This window comes from Zalophus californianus, chromosome 14, assembly GCF_009762305.2.
Source record: "Zalophus californianus isolate mZalCal1 chromosome 14, mZalCal1.pri.v2, whole genome shotgun sequence".
NCBI lineage: Eukaryota > Metazoa > Chordata > Mammalia > Carnivora > Otariidae > Zalophus > Zalophus californianus.
In genome coordinates, this window is record NC_045608.1 from 52,846,451 (window position 1) to 52,865,159 (window position 18,709).

The 18,709-nt window shown below is 37.1% G+C and overlaps 1 protein-coding gene across 1 annotated transcript in view; it reads right to left on the reverse strand.

Annotated features, from left to right (window-relative positions):
• Nucleotides 1–14,262, reverse strand: part of DSC1 (desmocollin 1) — a 32,285-nt gene extending 18,023 nt beyond the window's left edge. The window contains exons 1-5 of the mRNA XM_035723870.1: nucleotides 14,137–14,262; nucleotides 9,751–9,835; nucleotides 8,325–8,527; nucleotides 7,037–7,156; nucleotides 6,016–6,171 (exon numbers count right to left, since the gene is read on the reverse strand). Of these exons, the coding sequence (XP_035579763.1) occupies nucleotides 6,016–6,171; nucleotides 7,037–7,156; nucleotides 8,325–8,527; nucleotides 9,751–9,835; nucleotides 14,137–14,262 (690 nt within the window). The remainder of the gene's footprint in view (nucleotides 1–6,015; nucleotides 6,172–7,036; nucleotides 7,157–8,324; nucleotides 8,528–9,750; nucleotides 9,836–14,136) is intronic.
• Nucleotides 14,263–18,709: the final 4,447 nt, after the last annotated feature.

Below are 18,709 nucleotides of genomic sequence, written 5' to 3' on the forward strand. Positions count from 1 at the left end.
TTCTGCTTGTTAGAATGTATGTAAATTTCCCCCAGTTATGCTAATAACGAGTATTTTATTAAAGTTTATAAAAAATAGGATTCCATTTATTTATGGATTTGCATATATGTATAAACAGATATCAACAATCTTCAGTGATTCAGTTATAAATTCTTTACTCTATTTACCTGCATGTTCTCGTTTTTCTATCATAAACATATTTCTTGTGTAATAAAAGTGCCAATAAAATCATATACACGTTCCAAATCCCATCTCAAAATGATATATCTTGGTTTCAAAGGCCAGCATTTAATGTCCTTTCCTTTCAAAGAACATCAATTTATTTCTGCCCTCTTCTTATGTGGCTTATGCATAATAAGTGTTCAATAAATAGTTGTTGAGTTAAACAGATTTTCTTTTACTGACAGCACCAACTAAACAAGCCCAAGGTGAATTCTGTATTTAGTTCTTCACCGATATTAATTCTTCCTGATTTTCCTACTGTAACCATCTTCCAAAATGAACCAGGGTTAAAATTCCAGGTATCTACCTCCTCCCTGTCTTTCTAGCCTTATTTGTCAGTTGCCAAGTTCTAGAGATTCTGGCATTTCTGTGTCTCTGCCACTCATTATCTCTTTTTTATTCTTAATGCCATCATTCTCAACAGACCCCAAATGTATCCTACATGTTATCCCACCAATTTTCCTGCAATTGTCCTCATTGACCTTCTCCAATTTCTGCAGCACTCAAGACTCAGATTCATTTCCACATAACACAATTTTGATCATGATATTACTTAATCAGATTCTTTAGTGATCTATGTATCATCTACCAGAGTAACCACAAAATCCCCACTATTGTGTTAAAAGGCAACATTTCATCTTCACAGTTCGTCTGGAGGGGAAGAAACTTCCACTCCACTCTCTGGGATGGAAGGTATTGAAATGACCATGTTCTTTCTGTTTCCTTATTTACTTTTCCCCAAACAATCCCCAGGTAGACTTTTTCAGTAATAAAACTCATACTTTGATTTCCATCAGTCTGATCACTAGCTCTTATTTCTCAATAAATTCTGAACTCCGAGGGGAAATACAGGGGTATTCTGGTTCACCATCCCCATCAGCAGCATGGTGGTTTTCATCACCACCGGCCTATCAGGATGTCACACCTATCAGCCTTCCTATCAATCTTTTCCTTTCCCCTCAGATTTTGTATGAATTTTTCTTTCTTTAAACTGCTGCTATTTTGAGATTTTTAGCGACAGAAAATTGAATTGTTTTATGTCTCTATAAGTTGACAATTGTCCTCAGGGATGGAGCCTGAGACATACTGATATTTGTATGCCGAAGCACCTAACACAGGGCACAAGGAGGTAATTCTTCAATAAGTAGCTTTTCACATTCAATTTCATCCATCTTTCCTTTTTAGAATGACAAACTACCCTTTAAATCGGCCCTTTGTAAAAAATTATCATAAACATTCTCCATAGAATCACTCGTAATGAATTCTTCTACTTCATCACATTGGCATTAAATTATCTCCCTATCTAACCTAAACCCATCCTGCTATAATTTACACAATTTCTTGCTAGTGTTTCTCTTCATCAGAAATGAAGATCATCTGGTTCTCACCATACAATCATTTAGAGTTTGAAATAATAGTGTTTCCTGATGTTTAACAACGAGTAAATATCATTATTTCACATTCCACGGATTCAGATGTGGTGATTTTATTTCAGGTACTATTTCAGGTACCTGGTTTTATTTATTTATTTTTTTTTTACTAATAATGAGCTAAGTATCTCCAAAATAAATCAAAACTGAAATCATTATTGTAGAGAGGATGATCTAAACTAGGAATATAGCTAAACTTTAAAGCATAGCCTAGCTCCCTAGGAGAATCCATTTATGTTCCTGTAATAGAGAAACTAATTATAAATATTTTCTTATTTAGTCATTAAAGTAAACTCAATAATAGTACTGCTTTTACAGTAGAGTTCACATTATTTTATACTGAAACCAATAATCATATACTTGAATATTGCTATAAGAAGTATATAGAATATTATACTTTATTTTTTATTTTTTTTTTAAATTTTATTTATTTATTTGAGAGAGAGAGAATGAGAAATAGAGAGCACGAGAGGGAAGAGGGTCAGAGGGAGAAGCAGACTCCCTGCTGAGCAGGGAGCCCGATGTGGGACTCGATCCCGGGACTCCAGGATCATGACCTGAGCCGAAGGCAGTCGCTTAACCAACTGAGCCACCCAGGCGCCCTAGAATATTATACTTTAAAATTAGTCATATTTTGGGCGCCTGGGTGGCTCAGTTGGTTAAGCGACTGCCTTCGGCTCAGGTCATGATCCTGGAGTCCCGGGATCGAGTCCCACATCGGGCTCCCTGCTCAGCAGGGAGTCTGCTTCTCCCTCTGACCCTCTTCCCTCTCGTGCTCTCTATTTCTCATTCTCTCTCTCTCAAATAAATAAATAAAATCTTTAAAAAAAAAATAAAATAAAATTAGTCATATTTTTAGCTGAGTTAGAAGAGAACTATTTAAATTTCATGTGCATTTTTGATATATTGTTTCTCCCTTGAATTCTTCTGTAGCTTGAACAATCTCATCTCTTTTAGCCCTTTCCCACTGCAATTTGCTAAATTTATTTATTTTTTTTATATCTTTGGGAAGATGCAAACAGTTGCCAACAGGAGTGGGAACTTGAGTTTGACCTTGTAAAGAAAGATGTCTCGTGTAGATTGGGCAGAGGTGGGGGAAGCAGTGGCACCAAAGTGGAGTGGGTACACAATATGATTAGCAACGTACATATAAAGACAATGGGTGGACCTGTGCAGCTGAAGAAGAAACATGTTGCAAGATAATAAGGCTCTGGTTGGATGGGAAAGGGATTAGCTTGAAACCAATTTTTCCCTATGTATTTACAAAAGATACAGATTCTCCTCAACACTCAAAGAGAAATAGGTATGCAACTGCTTTCTTTCATAGAATAACCGGGAATTATTGAAGAAAATCCTCTTCTTATACAACTATTTTTTGAAAAGCTTGGATAAAATGGACTTATACACATCCCTGAAAGATTAGATGAACTTAATGGTTTAAGACAAACTCCTCAAACTGTAAGAATGGTATGACTCATCCAGAAAAATACAAGCCAAGATTAAACAATCTAACATGGGGCAAGAGAGAGAACAGGAGCACAATGAGGATGTATATTGAATTAGACCCATGGCAACCTGTGCCAGTAATCAATGAAATCCAATTATTTCAAGTAACAATAATTGAGTAATACATAACATTTGTATAGGTTAGATAAATGCAAAAAATTGGGAAATCCCGTCAAAATCCTGTTTTGAGGACAAAATCCTAGAGCATGTGTATTGTGTGACCCACCACTAGGACATTTTTAAAGAGCTGTACGGTTTACATACTGATTTTACCAATATTTAATTTGAGTATTTAACGTTTGTAACAGCTCTGAGGTAGATAAGACTATTAGTAGCCCGTAAGACAGAGAAGGAAACAGATTCCTGAAGGTTGTGACTCGTCTAAGGCTAAGAAAAAGAGGCAGATGATGAAGATCTACTAATTTCCAGAGAAATAAGCTTTCCAATATAAAGCTAGTAAGTGAAATTGATTTGATAGAAAAGCAAAGATGTATTATTTTAGTTTGCACCTCTATGTTGACAGAGAAGGCTTCCATTCTATATTGCCTCAAGTGATTCCATGTTTCATCATGTTTACATCTGGTTGTTATACTTCCCTTTATGAATCTTACTAATTTGCATGTGGTATTTCTTAATATCAATTCAATCTTAACTATGTTAATGGGAACTAGAGAAACATGGGTAATTCTGAAATAAAAATTATCCAGAAGCCCAACAATAAGCATAAATTCCAAACTATTTTATTCCTTTTGTCCTTCAAAAGATGTTTAAAAATAGCAAAGTCACTTTTTAAAAAAAGTAATCTCTTCATCCAACTTCGGGCTTGAACTCACAATCCTGAGATCAAGAGTCACATGCTCTACCAACATAATCCAGCCTGGCACTCCATGTAACTTATTTTTTTTTTTAAGATTTATTTATTATTTATTTTAGAGAGAGAGCATGAAGGTGAAGCCCAGAGGAGAGGGAGAGAGAGTCTTAAGCCAACTCCATGCTGAGCACAGAGCCCCAGGTGGGCACGGTCTCACGACCCTGAGATCACCACCCTGAGATCACAACTGAGCCAAAACCAAGAGTTGGTCACTTAATCGATTGCACCACCCATGTGCCCTTTTTTTTTGGAATAAAACTATTCTCTCCTCCTTTTCTCTGACAATGATCCAGTGAGAAGCAGCTGAAACTTCAAAAACTCAAAAACAGGATGTTATCAGCAAAATAAGAAATGAAATGTACATTGCAGCATACAGAGTAGGTAGCTTATTATTTCTTCTCAGGAGTGACTACTAGTGCTAGATCTTTTCTTCTTATACTGGATCTTTAAAAGAGGCAGAAGGACGCCTGGGTAGTTCAGTGGATTGAGCATCCACCTTCAGTTCAAGTCATGCTCTCAGGGTCCATGGATAGACACCTGCATTGGGGCTCCTTGCTCAGTGGGAGCCTGCTTCTCCCTCTACCTGCTGCCCCCTCTGCTTGTGCTCTCTCTCTCTAACAAATAAATAAATAAAATCTTTTTAAAAAGGAGGGAGCAGAGAATTTACATATTTACACACACATACCTATGTGTGTGTGTATATATATATATACATATATATATGTATCAACTTTTTATTTGGTTTCTTGATAGATCAAAATGTTTGCAATAATGCTTAGCATACTTCTCTTATTAGAGTCTATGTAAGCTGTTTCTTAAAGTAATAATTTAGTATTATTATGCATAAGGTATGTTTGTTTAGAGAATTTGGGTGGGAGCATAAAATTAGAAAGAAAATGTGTCATTCTAATCCAACCATTTAATTTAATTATGAAATCTCTAAAGTGGGACATTATGCTGTTCTAAAAATTTTATCACCTTATCCAGTCCTTTGACACCCTTAGGACAGGGTCTTCACACCCCCCCCCCCCCCCCCCCGCCGTGATCATTCACTTCTTTCATGGCTGCCTTTGTGTGGCTACTAGTTCCCGCTTATCTTTCGGATATCTGCTAAGATGTTACTTTCTGGACTGCCCAAGTATGAGATAATTTTTCCTTTTATGGACTCCTTTAATGAAGAGTTTTTTAATTCAAGAATCCAAGCGCTTAAACAATTTAACTCACCGTGTCCCCGAAACTCACTGTGAATTTCTCCTGTATGTCAGGTTAGACCTCAGAACACTAAGGAGTTATGTGAAGTTTGAAACAGAAAAAAGAAAGGATTTAATTTTCAGAAGAGCTAGAATTTTTCTTTGGGTCAAATTAGATAGAGTAAGAGGAACCGATAAACTTATTCTGGGATACTAAAGAAATAAAATGATATCCAAGGTTCTCATGGCTGGAGGACAGGCAGAGAGAAGAAAAGAAAAGAAGCACTCTATTATTCAAGAGGTGAAAGCAGTGAACCTCAATCTTAAGATATGTTTAGAATTATGTTGGGTTACTTCAAATTTTCGATTGCTGGGGCCCTATCGCAGAACAGTTAAATCAGAATTTCTGGGAAGTGACCCAAGCATCAATATTTTTTAAAAAGTTCTCGTGTGATTTGTAATGTACAGTCAGGTTGAGAATAGTTGAAACCTGTTATTATCGGGAACTACCAACTCAACAAAATTCACTGCTATTGTCCCAGGGTTCTACAGATCAAAGCCTGGCCTTTAAAATTTGTCATTGTATTTTACATAGCTTTTCTCCCCTTTTCTTCCCTTATGCTACCCGTTATCTTTCTTCATTAACTGCACTAATAGAAATTTGAAGTTTACATTATAACTTAACAATATTTAAAATGTTAAATCAAATAATGCTTCTAATATGTAAATAAGCAGCATTGAAAATATAAAAACCATAACTAAAAAAAGATAATTCTGAATAATCCAATGATCTTACTGGAAACTGTTCATATTGCTCACGGTCTATGCTTCGTGTACAAAAGATATCCCCTGTGTCCTTATCTATGAAGAACAAATTGAAGGGTTCTTTGTCCACTCCTGGTCCACTTATGGAATAAAAGATGGTGTAGTTCTGTGCAGCATCAGACTGGACCTATAACATTAAGTGACAATTTAGTAAAAGAACAAATATGCTCTAAAAAAAAAAAAGAACAAATATGCTATGATAAATACCTTCAACCTAATTTGTCGTGATGCTTTAATTTTTTTCACTTGTTCTCTTTCCTATTCACCCATTCTTTCTGGCCCCTGCTTATCTTCCCATCATTCCCCATATTTTTCACATTCTTATTCACATTCTACAGTGTGCAAAGCCACAAACTGGATCATCTATTTGATCCCAAATTCTTCTGAATTCTCTGCATATTTCTGGAAAATCTTGGAGTTGAACATACCTTCACAATTCCTAGTCACTTAATGCTTATTCCTATATAAAGCATAGTAACAATTTCAGTGGTTTTGAGTGATTTGGAATGGAAACTTTTCTGATTAAAAAAAAGTAAAAATAATGCAACCTTCCACCCACAATTAATTCATAATTTCAAAGCTGGCGTATTTTTACGCTTCAGCTAGCTGGCAGTGACATCACCTTTTTGGTAAACAAAAATACTGGTCTTTTTTGTGAGGATAAGTGTTAATTAAGGGGACAATTGAATTATGCAAAATCTGTAGGCATGTCCTCTGTCCAAGAATGCTGAAGTCTGGTAGAGTATTCAGGAAAATCTAGATATAGATTTAAGAGCATCAGAAACTCAAAATCTTAAACTTGTTTCTAAATGTTGAATATGATTTCTGGAGGAAAGTGACCAAATACACTGATTTTGTTTTTTCCTAGTCCTGGTGAATGGATGATCCTTATTAGTACAACAAGTTAAAGGCCTGATTCCATTTAAATGGAAAGTTTTAAAAGTAAACAAGCAAAACCTCTACTATATAAAGTCAAATGAGGTAAAATGTACCTGCTGAACATGTTGTGGAAACGGACCTAGTGAGTTCTCCATTAGTGAACAGGGAATAGGGGCCCATCGTCTCTTGCTGCGTTTGAGAACTGTGTCTCTGGTGTGCCTCTTCTTGGGAGCCTGCATGTGGTGAGAGATGAAGAAATACAGCCCTGCCTCTCGCCAGGAACTGTGATTTTCACATGTACATCAACATGAAAAAAATAAGGAAATGCTGTACCTAATGTTACCACAGGTAATACCCAAACCATTTCTGTTTTTTATTAAGATACATACATGCACACGTAAGAACAGGTTTCATTCGATTTAACCAGTTAATCAACCAGAATTTTGTAGGGCATTGCTGAAAGATGCCATCTTGAGAAGTATAAACCCCCTAAACTGAGATAATCTGTTAACAAATATCTAAAAACTGATTTTTATTTCACTAGGCGTGGCATAACCAATATTTGTTAAAACACGTGCTACAGTGCAAAGCATTTGTATAACAATGCAAAGACAGAGGTCAGCATTCGTTCAAGTATATTTTATTTTATGTGATGTGGGAACTCTAGAGTATGAAATAATGTTTTATAAGCCTTCTCCTAAATTTGTAATATGTGTAATGCATATTAAAATGCAAGCATATTCTAAATTTGGTGAAGAATTCTTATAATCAGAAGGAATTTAACTGGGGAAGTCTCTCATAAATTAAATTACTTATTAATAGATTATTCCACAAGACGTATTTCATGGTGCAGAATTTGCTTACAGTGAGATTTCTGTGAATTTCAGTAACCTCTCCCTTCCCACTCCTTGATCACTAGCACTCATTGCAAGAAAATGAGCCTAGAGCCAGAACATTCCAACCAGTCCTGTGGGCTGGCTATACTTCATTCTCTGAAGAGAGGGACCCCGTGGCATTTTCTATTAAGATGGGAGTAAGCTGCAGACAATCTCTTTAAAGCGACTGAAACCCACAGTCACTTGGGAGAAAGCCACTCAGGGTGGAGTGCCACACCTCCAACCTGAACCAGTTTTCACTGAGTTTTAGACTCACCCCTGCCTGTTCTTCAGGTTGGTTGTGCTAATTGCCTCACCTCCAACCACTATCTGAAATCTGATAGGCTGCAGAGCTGTTCATTTTTACACCATTTTGTAGATAGCTCTACCATTTCTTGAAACAGTCTAGTCTTTGCATAGGTTAATTAGAAGTGGAATAAATAAACAAGTTGAGTGTTCAGGAACAATGATTTTAAGGGGGAAGGAAACACATGAAATGATGGACTCTCATAAGCAGACTGTATACCTTCTTTCCTCCCACGTCCAGTACGATTTCTATCTTTTTCTGTTCTTGGCTCTGGCTGTCTGAAGGAAAAATGGAAAAGCTCTTCCTTTCAGAAGACAAAATGAGGTCATGTGTTGTGTAAATGGAACCATCCTCTAGAATCCTGAAGTCGGGATCGCTTGACAGGATTAGGCGGGCCGAAGGGAAGCATTCCTTCAGATTCACTGCAGGGAAGACATTCGCAGTAATTTGTAAAATAAAACAGGAATAGAACAGGTTTTACAGGAATGACAACTGACAGTAAGTCCGTGAGAAGCAAAAAGAAGGAGGTTACGCTTGGAGCTTGTTGAGTACCTGCTATTATAAAAATGAGGGGCCATGGAAATTAAATAATTAAATAAATGGAGTCATAGTTTCCATTATTTTCATCATAAATCAATTTGTGAAGAGATATAAAATATTTTCTTAGTGTCCCTGGATTTATTGTTTCCACTTTAACTCTTACTTATGGGTTTGTACATATACATACAAATTTATCATTTTATATGTAGTATATAACTGTATGGTATCAGTAGATTTGGAAACATGTCAGCAACAATCTTTGATAACTAAAACTATCTTGCAAAAAGTAAGAAAATTGGCCTATACCTGAGTAATACTTAATATATATAATGGGGTTGTTATCAAAATATTTCACTTACAGATTCATATTTAACATATTTAGCACATTTGCTATGTGTCTATAGAGTATAGGTTGTATCATCTTTTAAGTGTTTTTAGAAGATATAAGGCAATGGATTAATTTAAAACTTCAAAGCACTGGGCAAAATGATGTCTGTCTTGGAAAGGATACCACTTCTGTATTCAAGGTCTAAACTTAAGGCCAAAGAAAAACCTGATAAAAGGAATGTGACCCTTGGACTCAGAGCGACCAGCCTATGCTTGAGGGATGGCTGTGATAGTAAGACTTGTTGAAATTTTATTTGACTTTCCCCACAAGCTATTCTCTGTAACAGATCACATAAATTCTTGGGGGGGTACTTGTTCATTATAGTCAACCTCAAGCACGAATATTATTTAGGGACATTTAAATTTTAACACATCTGTTTTATATCTAATCAATTAAAGAGCATTGGCTTTGGAATTTTGGCAGCAGATTAGTTGATATGGATAAAAATATGCCTCTGGTTTTCATGCCTTCATTAGTCTGAACTAAGCTAATTTAGCCCTTTGATGTTTGCTAATTTTTCTGGCAAGAAGAGTATACAACTAACTTGGTACTTTAATTGTTTCTAACCACTACCAAAAAACAAGTAGTCCATCTTTCATTTTATGTTGAATTTTAATGCCAAGTAGCTATTACATGGCTTTATCCCAAACTTTACAAGAGCAGCCTGAAGCTAAATGTAGCAGTTAAAACTATGAAATTCTTAATGCCGTTTCTCACCTTTGCCTACAAGTGTTTCGGCCTGAAGATGAGAAGGAACTTGAAGAGAAATGTTCTGACAAGCATCGCAAGATAATATTAAAACCTCAAAAAAAAAAAAAAAAGAAGAAGAAGAAATCAGGAATTATATTTGATCACAAACTTTCACATTACAGTTTTGTCTTATTGATAAAAATAATGTCAATTTCAGAAACAAATTTATCTTCTGGTCCTTCAATATTTTTCATATTCATTTTATTTTAAAGATTTATTTATTTTATTCTAGAGAGAGAGAAGGTGGGGGGTGCGGAAGGACAGAAGGAGAGAGAGAGACAGTCTCAAGCAGACTCTGAGCCTGATGCCCAATTCCATGAGCCTGAGATCAGGACCCTGGCCAAAACCAAGAGTGCAATTCTCAACAGATTGCACCACCCAGGCACCCCCCCCATATTCATTTTAAAAGGGAAAAGCAAAGGAAGTGGCTTTAGGGGCACCACAGTCATTTAGTATTAATGAAAATTAAAATGAACAGTAGTTCTTAGAACCCAAATCCTATTGTACCATTAAAAAAAAAATGGGTTACAAACAATTGATTTTATATAAAGACTGTCATCTCTAAGGCCAATCCATAAATGTCACCCTGATTTCTTAGCATGAAGAAAGTACTTAACTTTGGAATTTAATGATCACATATTTGTACACAAATCATCATTTCCAATAACCCCACACAATTTGAAGTTATAGTTGATTAAGGCTAGAAACCATGAGGATTTTTTTTTAACCTTGTAAAGAACGACACCCACAAATCTTCACTCATCTCAGATCACTCCTGGGACTGGTTTGGCGTAAACTTGAAAGTCTAAATTGATCTCGAATCAAAAAACTGGTCTAAAAAGAAATATAAATCAAAATATAGGGAGTAGCCTTCAACTGGGTAAAGATTGGTAACTAAATTCAAGACACAGCTATTGTTTTAGAAAGCTAGGTAGTTAAAGGAAAGAAGATAAACTGTCTGGGGGAAAAAAGTTATTAGCTTAAAAGTATCGACAGTTTCAAAACATAGTTTGCTTCTTTTTCTTGGCATTTTGTATTTATTTGCTTCCTCTTCTGTTTATCAAAATGACTGCTTTTTGATTATTTAAATATAAGATAGAGCAGAGCTAGATTTCCCAGAAACAGGTCAATTTTATGATTAATTTTTCTGAGGATGTATTTTAGAGTTATGGGACATATTATTTGGGAGAAAGAAAGAGGAGGGCATTATCGTCCATACCCAGAGTGTATAGTTCATTTCCAACTCAATTCAATTCCACTCGCCGTATTGTATCAGCCTATTTAAATAGTTTGTAATTTTACAAAAACTGTTATGCAGATAATACAAAAAACTGGAATTTAAAAAGTCAATTTGTATTCACTTTAATTAATTAATTATATTTATTTTATTTTATTTTACTTTTTTAGCCTCCCTGTTATATGTTTTCACAACACCCCCACATTCCCCTTCCCGGAATGTAGTATAAGGCTAATCATATGGCCATGCAATGTTCTTTCTGTTTCCAGGCCTCAGTTCCATTACCTTGTGAGCTACTGAAGGGGAAAAACCACACCTCTCTTGTTCTCTGTCAGAAACTCTGTGCTCAGCACATAGTAGGTGTTTAACAGATAGTTGCAGAATTAATTTGTTGGAATTGTATTTGGTTTAAATAACCACTTTTTTAAAACATAAGACGTTCTTATTTGACTTTTTTAATATACTCATTCCTAATGCCAAGGAATAAGCTAAATTATAGCCCAAGAACTTTCTGAACATAAAGAATCCTATTAGTAATGATCTAAATATATGACACGGAAAGAGTATTTTTTAATTGACAAAATATATATATGTATGCACACATCTGTGTGTATATATATGCGTGTGTATATACATATATCTAACCTATATATACACACACATGATTCTCATAGGATGTAGCCACATTCCCACTTCCACACCAATCTTGTTTCCTTCCCGCCCTAGGACCCCCACTTCTTTGCTTCTGCCTCTGTAGGCATAGCCAATGGAGGTCTGCAGAAGTACTCTTCCAGGCTTCAAGTTAAATTCGCAGCTTAATGACTTAGAGGGAGCTGGGGTCAGACAACCTTTTAGCTATTATGGGGGTTAAGGGTGGATGGGCAAGGGATGAACCAAAGGATACTGGACACAGCAGAGACCAGAAGCAAAAGAAATCTGGACGAATCCCTCAGAAATCTTTCACTGCCTTTTACCTAATACTAATTTAAGGTGGTCTCTGAAGTTGTTGTTGTCCCCCCTACCCCAGGAAGTTACAGAATGAGAATTTGACCATCAACCCTGCATCATATATTTACATGGAGAAATTGTTTACCCCCATACAGTTAAATCTTTAAATTCTAAAAATATAACTTGAAGCTAAAGGATTTTGCCAAAATGGAGAGAAAAAAAAGGAAATTCCCAGCTCAGAAAATGCCAGGTGGAGATATTGGACAAATTCCCTCTCCCTCATTCCTACCAAAGAAAAATAGCACCTGAGTACACATGTACAAAACTCTGAAAAACCTAAGTGGAAGTCAGCTTAATGGAATTTTTTCAGTGACGGTCACATTTTTCTTTACTGTTTTTCTCAAGTTAAACCCTTTGCTCAAACTAGGAGTTCTGCTTGTCTCTTAGCTCCTGGTGGGTAAAATGAAAGTCCTGGATAATTTGCAACTTCACCCAGGCTCCTTTTCCTCTTCTTGCAGCTCAGTGGAACTAAACTGTAAAATATCGACAGCTTATTTAATGACTCCTAGCAAAAGCAAACCTCAGAACCTTTGGGCCAAATGCCCGAGGAATGAAGTCATTCCACTACTCCTTAGGAAAACACCAGAGCAAGACTGAACAGGGGATTCCCTTGAAAAAACGTTAATGTCCTGGCAGTGGGCGCGTGAAGAATAAACAAAACACCTGCCATCCCAGGTCACAGGTCTCTCAACCCTTCCCTGACTTTTCCTCAGCTCTGTTTTTGTTCTCCCAGTCTATCTTCTCTGCCTTCCACTGCCACCCCTACTGCCTTTCAAGCCTAAACTGGAGGGAGGAAGCACGTAGTGACATGCTTGAGTTCCCTAATCCTTTGGTTGTTACTCACCGGGAGACAGAAAAGGAGCTGCTTACAGAAGATGCTCCCTGGGGCAGCCGAGGCCACAGCCATCAGAAGTGGTCCCAATGGTCAGGGATGGTGGCTGGACAATAGGGCAGCTTGGGATGCACAGGGTGGCTTTAGCAGATTCCCCAATGGCTGGCACGTGCGTGGGGTATGCTGCGGCCACCTTGGCGCAGCTGAGCTGGGTTTGGAGGAGAGTCAGGAGGCAAGCGATAAAAGACAGAAGGAACAGCAGGAGAATTGCTTTCCTCCTATTTCCAGGTCAGTCCTCCTCCTTCCAATTCAATTACCTCTGAATGTGCAGAGGTTTTCCTACAAGTGGGGAGGGTGGGGTATGAAACACCCCAAAACCCAGTCACTAGCTCCTCCTCACAGCTTTCAAAATTTCTCCTGCCACTTGACACATAGGCAGAAGCAAGAGGGAACACCCTCCATCCTCGCCCCTCCTTCTTTCCCCCCAGGTTGATGCTCTCCAGTTATTACCCACTCCTACGTCCTCCCCTCCTTCTTGGCCTTATTAACCTGTCTTGCCCCTGGGTACAAACAGAAACGGTGCACACACTCCCTACGAGGAAGTGATGCCACCTCAGCTGTCGTTTTGGCAAATCAGGGGCCATATGCATGTGCAGTCACAGCCATGGGAAGTTATCTCCCCATCTAAGGGTTTAGGTGTTGTCTGCCTACCCACGGCTCTGCAGCTCCCAGGGAGACCTGGCGCTCCGGTTACAGTGGGGACCTCGCTCTGCCTACTCCCTGTCATCGGCTGGCCACTATGGTTTGGTCTTCTAGGTGTCACAAAGAATTTAGCACAGTGTATACGGACCTCATAAAAGAGAATAAAGAAACAGCTGGGATGTAAGTTTTGTATGGCTTTCTTTTTTGTTACTTGTGAGGAAATATGTTTTTTTCCTTGAGTATCATTATTTGAGAGCAGCTAGGATCTGAGACCAACTCTCTTTCAAATCACTCCATTCATCCTAATTACTGCTGCATCGCATGCAGGCTATCCTAGCCTAAAAGTACCATATTCCATCCAGTTTAGTTTTTTTAAGCACTAATGACCCTTGCAAGGAGGACTAAAGCATCATTTCTCCTGTCGCGACTCAGTGAGTTCAGTATCGATGGCACCCATCACAGTGATGGACATTAGGAAAGGAGGGTAAATATTTTCAAATGGCAATGTTTCATTTGGCCTATAGAGAAGGAACTAAAGTTCGTATTTCCTGAGCCACTGCTAAAAATCAGGAACCATGGCAGGCGTTTCAGTGAATCCTCCCAAACAGCCCAGCGAGGGCTCCTTGTAGATGATGAAACCACGAGAAAGTAGGTGATCATCCTTTGCCAACTGATCCACAGACGATGGAGAAGTCAACATCGGAACCAGGCCTGACTGCCACTAAAATGCTACTTTTTCACTCTCATGCTATTTCAATGATAAATATAGACCCATATGTTGAAAAGGAGCAGAAAGTAATCAGGTGTGGGATGCCTGGGTGGCTCAGTCAGTTAAGCCTCTTCCTTCAGCTCAGGTCATGATTCCAGGGTCCAGGGATCGAGTCCCACATTGAGCTCCCTGCTCAGCGGGGAGCCTGCTTCTCTCTCTGCTTCTGCCTGATGCTCCCCCTGCTTGTGTGTGCGCTCTCTCTCTCTGACAAATAAATAAATAAAATCCTTGAAAAAAAGAAAGAAAGAAAGTGATCAGGCCTGTAAGAACTCAGCCTTGCTGAATAAGCCAGGTTGGGACTAGTAAAATGTATTCAGAAGCAGTTATAACCTAACACCTCTTAATAGCGGCCCATCACTCTGGAATACTGTGAGCACCTGGCCTCTTTTGTGAGAGTCATTCTATAGTCAAGTAAAATGGTTGTTAAACCATTGACATGACGAATTTTTATACGTGAAATTACTCTTCCTGCTCTTGCTACTGACATTTCTACCATGTGTTTAACTGAAAAGTAAAGGCACAGCCCAATGCCCGTGCTGCTGAGAAAGGAAGGATGAAAGATTTTCTTTTGGTTATTTGACAGTGGGAGCAATTCCTTTCCTGCATGTAAATATGAAAATAGTAAATATAACTGCTTCTTTGCACATAGAGGCTGGGAAGATTTGGAAAATAAAAGACCAGGGAACAAGAACTAAATATATCCTGTAGTATTTTATTGCCAAATGTATACAAAGGTATACTACTGATAAATATATTCTGTGTCTGCATTGGAATTTGACTGCTCAGAAATAAAGTCACTTTAATTGGATATCTTCATATTTGATACTTTGGGAGAAAAGAAAAGAATGGAAATATAGAAATAGGAATAATTACCTGATGTATATGTGCAGATCCAAGTGTAATTCTGTCTGTGTATGTTTCTGCCTGATTATCTAGGTGTATATTTAAATATAGGTATCTAAATATGTTTATAGTACTATAGATTATTCAGAAAAAGCTCTATTTTATTTTCATTTTTATGTGTATGTTAGTTGCATTTTGTTTTAATCTATGTCTAAATTACCAGCATAACTGAATGATTGATGGTATAGTACAGTGGTTAGAAGCTTAGATTGTTCAGATTAAGAGCTTAGACTCTGTAGCTAGATGACCTGGGGCTTCAACTCCTGGCTTTACTCCTTACTAGAATATGACATTAGGCAAGTTACTTAACTCTTCTGCACCTCAGACTCTTCATCTATAAAATGGGGATAATAATAGCTGCTAATTTATAGATTATTATGAGGATAAATGTGATAATACATAGAAAACACTTTGAACAGTGTCTGGCTCATAGCAAGTGCTAATGTTTTATACCATATAATTGCCTAAGTGTGCAATAAAAAGTTAAAGAGACTGCACTTAAGTAAAACAAACACAAAGTTATTGTAAATCCAAGGTCTCTTATGTAAAAACTATCTAAAGATACACAAACAGATGTATTCATTGAACACATATTTAAGGGTCCATATCAGGACTCTTAGCTCTGGTAGAAGATAAGCCCCATATACCAAAAAAAAAAAAGGAAGACAGGCATCTTATTAAAATTTTAAAAAGGTTCAAGTTTCTGGAGGAAAGTACAAATGTAGTTTTCTTTCTAGTTCAAAATATAGGGTAAAAGAAGACACTATAGCAAATGTTAAATATCTTAGCAATTCAGAGAGAAATTAAGAGACAAGGATTACATTCTAAATGCAGAGTCCTGTAGAAGGAAAAAAATATTTAAATATGTCAGTATTACATAACCTGTTTTTCACCACAGATTTATGGTCATACAGAGAAAGATTTAAATCTAAAGACCCACGTGGCCTTTATAGTTCTTTAGTTTTTAGTTTAAGACATGTTGAGAAAATAATGCCTTCTTGTGAATTTCCAAGAATGTGTCTTATGGAAATACAGTAACAAATTTCATAAGAAATGTTTATGCACAACCAACTTGTTGAAAGTGTTATTGATGAATAAATTCAAGACCTCAAAATAGCCACACACTGATAGAGTTATTCTGTCAGGTGACCCAATTTATTTTAGGAGTCTGTATACATTGATGAACCCATAACAAGGCACTTTGTGTTAAATATACATGACCAAAGATAACAGAAACTACAGGGGTAAATGAGGGTGTGTGATCTTAATGTGGGAAGGTAGAAGTGTATGAACAAAGAAAAAAAAGTCTTAGCTATAAAAGACACATTGGGTCCCATGAGTTCAATGTACCACAGTGGAAAGCCCCTTCAATTCCACTGGACTCATAATCTTTTTATCTGGGTAAAAGGTTATTGAAAATTAAAAGTAATTCATAAGTACTGATAATTATTAGCAATGTTTTCTTGAGGTTGCTTGCATAGAGTATGGATTAATTTTACCTTAAAAATGACTGCTTCGCATTATCAAAACTGTTGGCAAACCTATGAAAAGAAAGATCAGCATAATGTCTCTGTGTGATTTAGAACTCTATTCGGCACTCACACTTCATTCAAACTGGTTTAAGAGAAACAAAACAAAACAAAACAAAATAGTTGGGGATAAAGGGATTTGTTAGGTCATGTAATTGGAAAGTCCAGGGATATCTTGGATTCAGGCATAGCTCGAGCCAAGTGATCAAATGATCTTACCAAGCTGTTGGTTCTCTCCAGATCTTCCTTTGTGTTGGTTTCATTGTCATTCAGTTTCCTCAGTGTTGAGGCAAAGATGGCCAGCAGAAGCACTAAGATTATATTCTACCAGTTTGGTAATCCTTAGTTGAAAGAACGTATCTTGCTTCCAATAGTTTGGGGAAAACACAATTCCACTGGCCAAATTTTGTCCATAAGTTTAAAGTCAAGGGGAAGGCCAGATCACATGGGCAAAAAGTGGCAGAGAGGTCATTGCCCAAAACAACTGTAGGCTATTGACAGAAAAAGGAGGCATAGTAACTCGGCAGGCAAATATCCTCCAAACTGTCCGTTTCTTTATTTGTCATTTCAATAATATTAATTATGCACCAAATCATTTATTAACAGCTTCTATACTCTAAACACTACCCACGGTGCTGATGACAGAAAGCTGAGAAAACATGACCTTTGCCTTCATGGACCTAAAAATCTATTATACATTTTTGAAAATTAGTTAAAGTACTTCATATGATATAGTTTGGATTAAAATCATAGTGAAATGGACGTAATGAATATTTTAGATTTTATTCACTTCTTGAAATTTCCTTCAATTTTTATTTTCTTTGCTGGCCTCCAAAGTTAAATGTTTGGAAAGCGTGTTGTTTTTTTCTATGATACATGGAATCTTACTGTCAATTATTTATCTTACATATTAAAAATAATGTTATTAAATGTTGATTTTTATGGGTAAGAATAGATGCTCACTACCTAAACTTTGTTAAGATAGAAAATTAGGGGGGAAAACTTCACCCATGATCTAAATGTAATCTTCCAGTGTACATCTTCTAGTCTAGTTTCTTTTTTTTTATAATCGTGGATATCTTTTTTTTTAAAGATTTTTATTTATTTATTTGACACACAGAGAGAGATAGCGAGAGAGAGAGAGAGGGAGAGAGCACAAGCAGGGGGAGCAGCAGACAGAGGGAGAAGCAGGCTTCCTGCATGAGCAGGGAGCCCGATGTGGGGCTCGATCCCAGGACCCTGGGATCAATGACCTGAGCTGAAGGCAGCAGTTTAACCAACTGAGCCACCCAGGCACCCCTCTAGTCTAGTTTCTGTTTATAGAATTTTAAACAGTTATACTGTGCTACAATTTTAATTTTGTAGCATACATTTTCCCTTTAAAAATTTTTATAAAACAAACATTTGTCCCAGATCATGGCAAGTCCTATATAGATATATCAATAACTATATTAAATTCCTTCAAATAAAGGCATTACAGTTGATTTAAACCACTCCCTAAGATTGAGTACTTAAGTTTTTCCAAATTTTTTATTATTATAAAAGCCATCCTGAAAGCTAAAGCATTTTCTGGATTTAGGATCATTTCTTGAGATAGAGTCCTACAGATAGATGTTCTAGGTCAAAAGATATGAGATTTAATGGCTCTTGATATATAAAACCAACTTATATCCCAAAAACAGAGTACTGATGTACATTCTCACTGACAATGAACACAAACAGTAAGGATCCTAGCTAGGATGGAATAATAACATTTTGTTAAAAATCCTATTTTGATGGGGCACCTGGGAGGCTCAGTTGTTAAGTGTCTGCCTTCGGCTCAGGTCATGATCCGGGGGTCCTGGGATCGAGTCCCACATCGGGCTCCCTGCTGGGCGGGAAGCCTGCTTCTCCCTCTCCTACTCCCCCTGCTTGTGTTCCTGCTCTTGCTATCTCTCTGTGAAATA